The following is a 12,672-nucleotide window of genomic DNA, read 5'->3' as shown; positions in this document are numbered from 1 at the left end:
TTAATTCTCTTTTTTTTTTCAAAAACATAATATATACCAAAACATCAATGCATATGATTTCTATAATATTACATGAGGGCTAAGGGTGTTCATGGTTTGGTTAATCTAAAAACTAAACCAGTTTTTTGGTTAACCAAAAATATAGTATTGGTTAATTAACCAAATTGGTTTCATATTATAAAACCGGTTATTAACCGGTTAGTAAAATTAAAACCGATTTTTAACCGGTTATTAAAACAAAAACCGGTTTTAGAAAATTAACTGGTTTTTATATAGAAAAAACCGGTTTTATATCAAAAAAGTGGTTTTTATATTAAAAAATCGGTTTTTACACTAAAAAACCGGTTTTTAAACTAAAAAATTGGTTTTTAAACCAAAAAATTAGTTTTTACACCCAAAAACTAATTTTTACACAAAATTAATATTTTTACATACAAAAACCCAAATTTTTTACCTTTTTTCTTTTAAATTGATTTTTTTAATCTAAAAATTAATTTTTTTTCTTTCTAAATAATACAAGTAACATTTGTAAATAATGAAATCCCTTCCATTGTAAATAATAATTATTTTTCTAAACTTTTGGTGGTAATACTTATCACATACACCAAGAGCAAAGAAGGTATAAGGCACATTGGGATCAAATCCTTCATTCCCAATGGTACTTCAAAAGGCCTCTTCAACAATGGAAATTTTCTCCTAAGCCAAATAAACGATGCAAATTCCAACCGCAAAAAATGACATTGCAACTGCTATAATTGTTGACACCAATATCCCAATCCAAGGAGTACAAAATTTCTTTGATCTATCACCAAACATAAACATAAACATAAACAAGTTTAATCATATATGGAAAAACAAGTCTAATCTCTTTACCACCTAAGTGTTTAGAATAACTAAAGAAAACAAACAATCAAGACTTTCTAGTCATCCTCAAGTGCAATTGAACCTGGACCCACTGAACAAGTAATGTCCTCTGATAAAATCAAATCTGCACACAAAAAAAAACTATAATTATAACTTTTAAAAAATTATAATTATAAGTTAAACTAAAATATTTTCTAAGTAAATCATATGATATATTTAAGAAACATTTAATATTCAATTTACCTTGCTCGACCTTTTCAAGCTCTTCGAAATTCTCAGGTGCAAGAGAAGAGAAAAAGTCTCCTTTAAGCCAATCTTCGGTACATACAAGGGCTTCTACCATCTTAGGAGTCAATGAGCTACGATATTGATCGATGATTCTTCCCCCCATACTAAAAGCAGAATCGGAAGCTACTGTTGAAACTGGTATAGCCAATATGTCCCGTGCCATATTTGCTAGGACGGAAAACCGATTCGAGTTAACCTTCCACCATCCTAGAATATCCAAAGGCTTATCATCTGGCTCACAGTCTTCATTCAAATAATGATCAAGCTCAGATTTAAGATTGGATTTGCGACCAGTTGATCAGCGATATAACCCCATATCATAAATGTCTTTGGCTTTATCACTTGGACTCAGTTGGGAGAGGGTATCATCTTGGTTTCCTTCATCTGCACCTTGATATAAATTATAAAGTGAATGAAGACAAGAAGACAACTTTGTCTTCAATTCACCGCCCACTTCCGCACCAAAAGAATTAACTAGGCACCACTCAGCATAATCCAACTTATGGCAAGGATCTAGAACTACGGCAATTAACAACAACATGTTAATAGTTTTTGCATTTCCCCAATACTTGTTGTATTTTGCTTTCATCTTACTTGCCATAAGACTTATGCTCAAATCATCATCATCACGATATTGTTGAATCCTCCTTCCAAGAGCAAACACTTCTTTCATGTATAAGTTACTAGTGACATAAGAGGATCCAGAGATACGAAGTGTAGCATCGTAAAACATCTCTAAAAACGGTAAGACGGACTTAGCATAATCCCAATCTTGAATTGAAGGTACCCCTCTTCCCTTGTTTAATTCTTCAACAAATTTTTTGTCTTGCATCTCTAATAGCTCAAATGCCTTCTGATGCTTTAAAGCTGCTACTAACATTAAGTATGTAGAGTTCCATCGCATTTCAACATCTATGCAAACAAGACTCTTATGTGGAATATTCTCTTGTGCAATACATGCCTTGAACCTAGTTAATCTTGAATTTGAGGATCTAAAATACTTCACAGCATCCCAAATTTTGGCAACCGAATCATCAATCTCCTTCAATCCATCATTCACAATCAGGTTTAAAATATGCGCACAACACCACATATGGAGATACTCCCCATTCAAAACTGAACTCTTCCAAGAAATCAGCCTTTTTTTTAAATACATAACTCCTACATCGTTGGATGATGCATTATCAATTGTCAAACTCAAGATCTTGTTCAACTTCCAGCTATTCAAGCAAGCTTCAACATTTTGATCCATAATCTCTCCCGTGTGGCCGGTGACTTGGTAAAAATTTAGTATTTTCTTTTGCAACTTCTAGTCCACATCAATGAAATGAACCGTCAAACACATATACGCCATATTCTGACACGAACTCCAGTTATCAGTTGTAAGACAAACTCTTCCTCCATATTTGGAAAATTATTTTTGAAGTTGAACCTTCTTTGTTTCATAGAACATCAAGATGTCACGTGCCAATGTAATACGTGAAAGAGTGTTGAATCCTGGTTGCAGAGCCGCCGAATATTCTTTGAAACCTTGACTTTCTACAAATCGAAAAGGAAGCTCCTCGCGAATAAACATTGATATCAATTTTTCCCGGGCATATTCTGCATCAAACCTACCCACTTGTGCTTCTGGGCTAGGCGATGTGCCTGTTTTCTGTCGTTTGCCTCTATCTAAACCGGGATTGCTTATGCAAATCTTTAAATGTGATCTCATTGCACTTGTTCCATTCCCGCACTTGATCACTTTCAAACAGTGTTGACATTGAGCCTTATTTTCATCATCAGATGTTCTCTTGAAGTGGTCCCAAACTGTTGATCGATTTTTGCGCTCAGATGATGTGGTTGGGAGAGGAGGTAATGTAGAAGCCGAATGCTCTGCAGACTCTGATATGGGAACATCACAATTGGCTACCTCATTCTGAATAAGAAGCCATAAAATCTAATTATTAAATACTTTGAAACTGATTCCAGGGGTGTTCAAAATGTTGATTTTCACAAACAAGTACAAACAAGCTCAATTCAAAGTGCAAAAGGTGATTGAAGCTACACATATATATCAATTAAAGTTTCTGAATAAGTTATATCAATTTGAAACTACACATATATACCAATTCAAAAACTTATAACAATTTAAAGCTACAACAGGATTACTGATTATCACAGCATTCATAACATCAAATCAAATACTTCAAACCACAAGCTACAAAGGACAACTGAATCCAGGTACATAGTAATTTTTAATATATCTTGTATTTGTGATGATGATCATCATCATTAGGTTCATGAGGGAGCGCGCAGAAAGTACAGTATCATTGAATCAATAAGAAATTGTGAATACTATTGTTTATAACCAATATACAACGCAACAAATTGTGAATACTAACAATAATAATAATAAGAAATTAAGAAAGCATGTGAAGCTAGCCAGGGATGCATATGTAATTGGTAACTAAATGCTATTATATATAACAGCTAAGAGTGCCATATTAGCACATTTAAATTGTACGTGTCAGTAACAAATAATGTTCATCACCAAATAAAAGATGGGACCTAATATAAATTAGCTAGAGTGTGTAGCTTACTGAACTAGCTGGAAAAGGCAGAATATAAATTAATGACTCTTGGATTGTAGTTGAAACTGGATTAGTTAAATTTAAAATAAAATTAAATTATTAAATATATAATAACTAATTTTAGTACGTAAATAATATTTTTTTTTAAATAATGAAAACAACTTTCATACTTCATAATAGAAGTGATCCAAGTAATAAAAATAGTGAAATAGATTTAAGGCATCTTAAAAGTTTAAAGGGAAAGCAATAATAACCAATAATATATTCATACTACTAGTCTAGCTTAGAGATATGCAAACACAACTTGATTAGTGCATAGCATATACATTCAAGGCCAATTTTGTGGTATCTGTAATTTGGTGCTGAATTTTTGCCCATTTTATTTTTTATAATATTTTTTAAACATCATAGCAAATACCTAGAACAATGAATGCACATACACACGCTTCATGTGGAACCATGTTGTTGACTTAAAATTCATGTATGTTTTGTTTCTAAGAAACGCCAAGAATATAAATAATAGAAGATCTGCGCCAAGAATTAATATGTATATGGAATAAAGCTACTATTTGTTATGTGCCTGTATTTGACTCAAATGGTCAATGTCTAACAAAATTAACAGTTAAAGTTAAAGACCTTTTGTTATGTGCTTGTCCACTCTCTATCTACCATATATACCTACCCACCAATTACTGTTTTAATTAATTCATCTAATGTTAGATCAATGACTCAATTAATATCCTGCCTCTATACTCCTGAAGCACTGGAATTTCATAAAAGAGCTAAATCCTCACATTTTGTCGAATAGTTTTCCTACAATATTTGAATCTAGCAGGAACCTGTACTTCAAGTTAGAAATCTCTAAGCAGAATTTGGTACTAAACAACAAATTTCTATTAGTTCACTCTGTTTTCATTCCTACGTCACTCATCCTACAACCATATACCAAAATATTTCTCAACAAAACTAGCATATAACAATGATTCTCAATCCAACTTACACGCTGCAAACTCATAGCTATAAGCATTGCATATAACAATGTAAAACAAGAATGCAGGACCAAAATCAGAACAAAAATCCATATTATTTCTTCAACAAAAATCAGAACAAAGAAGCCGGAAACATGTATAAGATAAGTTAGTTTTCTTCAACTAAATAATGATTTTTCATATGATTGGCAAATTAAATAAAACAAAATAAAAGCTTGATCACAGAAAAATAGGAACATATGCACTTGAATTACCAAAGCCATTTACATAACCAGAATTTAAAAACTAAATGTGAACAATTCTCCATTCAATTCATACAAATTAATTAAGTCTTGACCAAACAAAAAGTGAACCACAGTGAAGAAGAAACTTACAGCAGGATCCATTGAAATGAAGAGTTCAATACTGAGAGATTTAAAATCTGCACATTTTCAATCCATTAAAATGAAGAAGTCAGAACTCAGAAGTATACTAACGAAGAAACATAATAGAACAAATCAACAAAAAAGAAAAAACCCAGATAATAAATCCAACTCAGAACTCAGAACCAAGGGCAAGGAGAAGGCTTACCTCAACTGATGAGCTCCGGCGAGCCACTGACGAAAGAAGAAGAGAACTGAAAAAGAGAGATACTCAGGCGAATCAAAGTGAAGACAGAGTCGCGAATGGGAGGTCGAGGCAGAGAGACAGAGTCGCGAATCCAGGTAGAGGTAGAGGTCCAACGAACCACCGGCGAGCTCCGGCGAGAGGCAGAGGAGAAGAACTGTTGACGGCGGCGAACTGGAGAAGAGTGAATTGGGTTTTGTCGAACTCTGGAAGTGTGAATTTGAAATTAGGTTTGATTTTGGTTTTGGTTAACCGGTTAAAAATCGGTTTTTTTAAATTTGGTTTTGGTTAACCAATTTTAAAATATATGGATATGGTTTTCAAAATTGTTTTATTAAACTGGTTAACCAAAATGTGGTTATGGTTTTTTAACCGGTTAACCACATTTTGGTTATTTTTTGAACACCCCTAATGAGGGCATACCCAAATTTTCAACAAAAATTAAAACACACATTTCCATCTACCCATGTTTCCCGGCTTTTCACACACTTAAACTTACACAATATTACTAATTTAAGCTAATCAAAGATTTCAATTAGGGACATTATTGTTTTTCCGTTTATAGCTAGTGTTGTGCTTAATCAAGAACAAAAGGGGAATTAATAGGCTTAAAGTGGTAAACAAAGGTAAATGAAATGGTAAGCTATTTGGGTTAAGTGGGCTATAAATGAAGTGATGGCCTCAATCACATAAATGCACGTATATACATCAAATAATAGACATATAGAATTAAACAAACCAAATACTGCAATCATAGAAGGAGCATAGCACACAAGAATAAAAATTGTAGTTAAAATATGCAACCACACATTAAAAGCTCAACAACTCACAAGGTTATATATTCTATCTATCTTCTATGTTCCACAAAATAATTCAAGCAAGTTTAAAATAATTTTCGAATCAATTCAATGGAACGCCCTAAAAAAGAATTCTTGAAATTTTTTTTTTGTTTTTGCCAAGATTATTTCCTATGTATGTATGTTGTGTTGGATGCAATTTCAAAAATTTCCTACTTCTTTTTCTAAATTTCACTATTCAAAAGTTATCACGAACAATTAAGATAAAATTAAATTTGGTACTATACTATTTACAATATCCAATCACAACTAATATCTATAAACTATACACCATGTAAAGATGAAATGCAATATTAGAAATGAAACTAAAAATAAACTAAGATATATAGAACCAAACAAAATAAGAGTAAACAGTGCAAAAGTAAAAAAAAAATACTAACAAATATCCACAAAAACATAATACGAAAAATAAAGTAGAGTGCAAAGTATTTGGAAAGAGAACTTTACGTCCCAAAATCACAAATTCTCCCCCACACTTAAGCGTTGCACGATTCTCTGTGCATGTACACAATCCAAGGAGATAGAAGTTCTAAATTCCTCCACCTTCAGCTAGTGGACGCGGGAGGCTCGGGCTGCTGTATAAAACAAACAAACAGGAATTGAGGAAGAGTTCATAGTAGTGTGGTATGATAAAAGTCAAAGTGTGTATTCTAAATGTGCGCGCAATTAGAACACACATATTGGCCGGTTAAATGTCAACCAAACTATGAAAAAAATAAGCATGTGTTACTCAATTAAGCGGCCTAAATCACAAGTAAAGAATAAGTACAAGTTAAAGCACAAACAAACCTACATGACCATAACTAACGTGAATTGAGTTATGAAATTATTGGATATTGCAATTGTGCATGTGAATGCGCAAAGTTAGTATGAAATACAACAACAAACAATAGTCAATTCTACAATGAAAAGAACATTACTTATTCATCCTCAAAACTAATAGAATAATCACATGGACAAAGTAATCGTTCCAAAAAGGGACAAGCTTGATAAAAATCAAGTCAAGTCACTCAAACAAATGCAAAGTATTAAAGAACAAGTGCCTTGGCATGGGATTATATTGATTGGAAAACTAAGATAAAGAAGCAATTCAATTCAATTCACTAAATTCAATATGCACTTGTTAAAAATTTCACCAAATATGAAACTACATATAACATTTCCAAGTTGGTTTGGTGCTAGTAAATCAAAGCCACAGACAAGTGTATTATTGAAATTCAATCCAAAACAACATCATAATCATTTAAAAGTGCACAACTCTTGATTAAAATGCCAAACAAGGATATAGTCCAACACATATGGTAGCTACAACACATGCATTAAACTAAAAGTTCATTCAAGTATTTCATCGAACACTTAACGCATGGTGCACATATCTATCAACTTTTAAGCCAATTTCAATCAATATTCAGCCCAATTAATCATCAAAGAAACACTTGCAACTTATTTAAGCAATAACCAAAATAAAAACTAAAATTCAATTAAAAGTAGACAAGGTAAGCAGAGAAAAAAGAAAAGAACCCGAGTAATAAAAGATGAAGAATGGAGGAGAGGGAGTGTAAGTGTGTTAGGGCTTAATTCAAAATTATGCCCAAAACGACACTTGCACGTACGCACAGACAGGTGTGCGTATGACATTAGGTGGTAAATGTAGGGTGTGCGTAAGCATAAGCATGTGCGCACACACCTGGAAGAGAGGCAATTAAGAGGTGTGCATACGCACAGTTCGGTGTGTACGCATAAAAGGCAATTTTTATTCAAGCAAAATATGGTCATATGTGCGCAGGCATAGGTTTGTGCGTGCACACCCAGTAGAGAGCAAAATTTGGAGTGTGCGTACGCAACTATTCATACGTATGCACACATCAATGGAAATGGGACTTTTGTGCATACACACAGGTTTGTGCGCACGCACAAATCAATGAAAAAGGAGCATGTGTGCGAACGCACAAGTGTGTGTCTACGCACAAAAATCTGCTTTTGTAAAATTTTAAAGGCTCTAAGACACCAAACATGATAACCAACAAAATTTTTCAACCCCAAAACTTATTATCCCTCAAAAACACATTATTAGAACTAAAATACAACTAAACTAGGCCTAGAATCCAATTAAACTAAACTAACCAAAAGAATCAAAATTCAATAAGTAAAAGCTAAAAGAAGAGAGGAAATAGAAGGATGTTACCATAGTGGGGTGTCTCCCACTTAACACTTTTGTTTATTGTCCTTAAGTTGGTCAATTAAATTAAGCTTTTCCTATGGTGGCTTGTGCTTAAATCCTTCCTTGAATCCCCACCAATGCTTGCATTTCCAATGTCCTTCGGGATCCCAAATCTTGTTCGTCAACACCCTTCCTTGTTGATCTTCAAGCTTCCAATGGGGTGACCAAATTCTTGAATTCTCATCAAGGCTCTAAATCCTCCTTTGAAAACTATTCAATTCTATCTTACACCATCCTTGGGACTCAAATCTTGAGGGTTCAACCCTAGTTAGCCTTAATCCACCATGCCATTCAACATTGATCTCTTTCTCACTTAGCACTCCACAAAGAATCCTAAGTTGACCATTTATTTTCAACAAAACATATTCATGTGGGCTAGCGAAGTTAAAGGATGAGATTGTTACCCACTTAAATGGTGTATCGGATGGTTGCTTAAGAAGGGAGACTTCCAATAACCTTGAATTTTTCACTCCCTTGTGCTCCTCTTTGATCACCTCCACTTCTTGTTCAATCCTCCCCAATTCTTCAACCACTTCTTCAACTTCAATAAGCTCAATTTCTTCCACTTGTGACGAATCATGCTTCAACTCTTCATCTTTCACTTGGGGTTCCAAACCTTCCCTCATCATGCACTCTTCAATTGAGTTTGGTTCCTAAAATTCATCTTCAAAATTGCTTTGGTTGTGGCATGAATGTGGCTATTTTAAGCGGGCTAAGATTTTGGCCAAGGTAGCCATGATAGCTTCATGACGCTTGATTGATTCTTGTTGTTTATTATCATTCAAGGAAGGTTGAGGTGGAATAGAAGGCTCATCATATGGGAGAAAGTCTTCATATATGTGGGGTGATTCATAACGGTGAGAATATTGAGATGGTGTATATGGAGGTAGTTGGTCAAGGTGATTATGGGGGTAGTGATGTTGGAGTGATGGTGGTTCATAAGGTGGGTTGTGAGATGGATATGGAGATTGATCCCATGGAGGTATTTGGTGACATAGTGAGGCTTGATGGTGTTGTGGTTGAGGATAATGTTGAAGGTAGACTTCATAGGAATATGGTGGTTGAGTTTGGTAATCATGGCAAGGTTCACCATAGTCAATTGGTTGGTATGCACTATAGGATGAAGTATGATCATAGTAGTATGGAAGGGAAGATTGCCATGAAGATTGACCATATGAATGTGACTCCTCCCTCAACCCTTAGTGCACGCCATCATTAAGATTGTCATTCCCTACAATATTATAACAATCAAATTCCAAGCCAAAAAGGTGAGAATTCATAGAAAAGAGAGAAAATAAAAACAAAAGCTATCAAGAAATAAGAAAAAAAAAACACAATTCTAACTATTAACAAAAATAAGCAAACAACCAAAAAGTAAGCTATTTACATATTAACATATTCACAATAGCTAACAATATAACACCATTGCAACTCCCTGGCAATGCACCAAAAACTTGATGGAGAGGATTAATGTCAGTCTAGAATTTCTCAATATAGAAAAGAGCTTCTTCGTTGATAGCATAATACAAACCGGCAATCAATCCTCATATCAAAGTTTAAATTAAAGGTCGTCACAATACAAACTAATATAAAAAATCGAGAGTATTTAAATCTCGGGTCGTTCTCCATAGGAATTGTAATCGAGTGATAAATTATTAGCTATGAGGAAATGGGAGTTGAGATAGCAATTGACAAGAAAATTTAAAGGACAAGAAAATAAAGATGCATGCAAGGAATTAAACTCAAAACAAGTGAAGCAATGAAAATAGAATTTAAGTGGCAAAAAGGAACTCTTGGCAAGGGTTAGAAATTAAGGATTCCCATCCTAGTCATTGACCACAAACATGGTAATTGTGAAGAATTAATCCGAATTAGTCAATCCTAACATCGAGGATAAGTCAAAATGGCATAATTGATCTCAATCCACAAATCCTAACCAACTCAATAATTAACTTAGTGAAAGACTAGCATTAGTGGAAACCAAACAAACTAACAATCCTAATTACAATCAAGAATGGACATCAATGACTCAAGGTCACCTAAATACCTAATTCTAAGCCAAGAGTGTGAAAAACCCTACAAAAACTATAGTAGACATTTTATCAAACACTTAGTATGCACAAAGGAAAAAATATCACAACTTGCAATAATGATAAAATGTATAACTATCAATTGCAAAGAAATAATAAAAATCACTCAAACAAATATCAAAGGAATATAAAATATCAAAATTGCATTAATGAAATCAAAATTCACAAGTGTTCATAGGCATGGAAATGGCAAGATAAAGATAAATTAACAAGTAAATGAAGAGAATTAAGTGCTAGAACAAGAAAATATATAGAAAACTAAACTAAAACAAGATCAAAACCTAAATCTATCAAGAAAAATAAACCTAAAATCCTAAATTCTACAGAGAGGAGAGAGCCTTTCTCTCTAGAATTCTAACATGAAAACATGCTAAAACTAACTAAGAAATGATGTATATGTGTTGTGGTATGTTGCCCCTTTGGTATAGCATCCAATTCAGCTTCAGAACTTCCAAAATTGGGCCAAGAGGCCCCAAAATCGCAAACCACGTGACTTTTTAATGAAGTCATGTGTCCAAACTTGTGCATACGCATAGGGTTGTGTGCGTACGCACACATTGGAATGCTTTTCTCCTTTGTTTCTTCTTGTGTTATCCCAATTTACATGCTTTCTTTCCACTTCTCCCAAGGCATTCTTGCCTAATTGACCTGAAAACACTCAATAGAATACATCACGGCATCAAATGGAATACAATTGCTCAATTTAGGCACGAAAAAGTATATTTTCACATTTAAGTGCAATTTAGAGAGAAAACACAATAGTATAATATTTAAGTGAATAAATGCAAGTTTATATGATGAAATCCATTCAATTCAAGACAGAATTTACCATCAAATATAAATTCATCAAACATTTCCGAAAGACAAAGGTAACTTACCTTTATTCATTGTAACTATTTTTTTTTTAATTGGAATGTGTAAAAAGAAATAACTTGATACGTTCTTTCATTGTAATGTTAGATATATTTTTTTCACATATCTCCATAGCTTTTACATTATTGATACTTATAGTAGTTTATCAATCATTTCTTCTCATTGTAGGATATATTTCAAGAGTGTATGTTTTAGGCTGAGCAAGAACAGTAGGCTGCTATAGAGGCTGGTGTAACTGATCCACCGCCTCTCTCTGAGGAAAGCATATGGATTGAGACAGTGAGTGGAAAACGCAGAGGTAGGGTATATGGCATGGGTGAGGTAAGGGACTCTTCCATGGTGCGACCTCGAGTTGATGGGCTAACCACGACCACCAGCACTGATGTTTTGGATCTTAGAGAACGGATCACAATACCCAATAGAGAAGTTGAACAACATGCCGCTAAATATAAAGAGGTTGAAGATCGCTACCAAAGGGAGAAAAGAGAGTGGCAATAGACTGTTGAATCCTTGCGTGAGGATCTCAACACCAGTAACTCACAGATGGATCAGTTTAGTCATCAATTGAGCAACTTGACTGAGTATGTGAGGGCGATGGGTCCTAGTAGTTCTGGATCACGTGTTCCTCCACCTCCTCCTTTTACTTTTCCAAACTTCCAGAAAAGCACAGCCCCAAGTAGAAAACTCCCACCTATTCTGCAGCTACCAGGACAACCACAAAGTTCTCAAATGGAGGATGATTCTGACGATCTTGATGATTCGAATGATTATTTAGACGACTATGAGTAGGTTATTTACTTTACTTTGAATATTTTGTATTATTAGTGGATTGCAATTTAAACGAATATAAGTCTAAGTTTAGTTATTTATCTTTTCTTGAGACCTTATGTTAGAGGATTATTTATTATTTTAATGAGTTTGTGAACTCATTATCTAATATTTAATATAAATTTTATTTTTATATTTAAAATTTTATTTGTCTTGTTATTTAATATTTTGTATAAATTTTATTTCTATATTTAAAAATTTATTTGCATTAATTGTTTACTATTTTTCAAATAGAAAAAATAATTAAAAAATATAGTTATTAAAATCGACGGTAGCATTGTCACTTTTTAAATTTAAAATAGACAAGAAAATAAAATATAGACAAAGAACTTGTCAGTATCTAAATAAGTAAATCGACAACCGTTCTGTCAATTTTATATAATAATATCAACAGCAAGGTTGTCGATTTTATTAAGCGGGTAAAATTCTCAAACTCATATTATAGACAGAAATATTGTCGATTTTATTAAGAATGTAAAATTC

General features: G+C 33.5%; 1 protein-coding gene across 1 annotated transcript; it reads right to left on the bottom strand.

The window, feature by feature from the left end:
* Window positions 1-1,450: 1,450 nt before the first annotated feature.
* LOC130949095 (zinc finger BED domain-containing protein RICESLEEPER 1-like) lies at window positions 1,451-9,024 on the bottom strand. Its single transcript, XM_057877919.1, has 3 exons — window positions 8,803-9,024; window positions 2,585-3,070; window positions 1,451-2,461 (listed from the first exon to the last, which is right to left on the bottom strand). Exons 1-3 carry the CDS (start codon window positions 9,022-9,024, stop codon window positions 1,451-1,453), a joined length of 1,719 nt encoding a protein of 572 aa, XP_057733902.1.
* Window positions 9,025-12,672: the final 3,648 nt, after the last annotated feature.

This window comes from Arachis stenosperma, chromosome 9 (assembly GCF_014773155.1).
Source record: "Arachis stenosperma cultivar V10309 chromosome 9, arast.V10309.gnm1.PFL2, whole genome shotgun sequence".
In the NCBI taxonomy this organism is placed as follows: Eukaryota; Viridiplantae; Streptophyta; class Magnoliopsida; order Fabales; family Fabaceae; genus Arachis; species Arachis stenosperma.
Note: the sequence above shows the minus strand (reverse complement) of the source record. Positions and strands in the feature narration are given on the sequence as shown.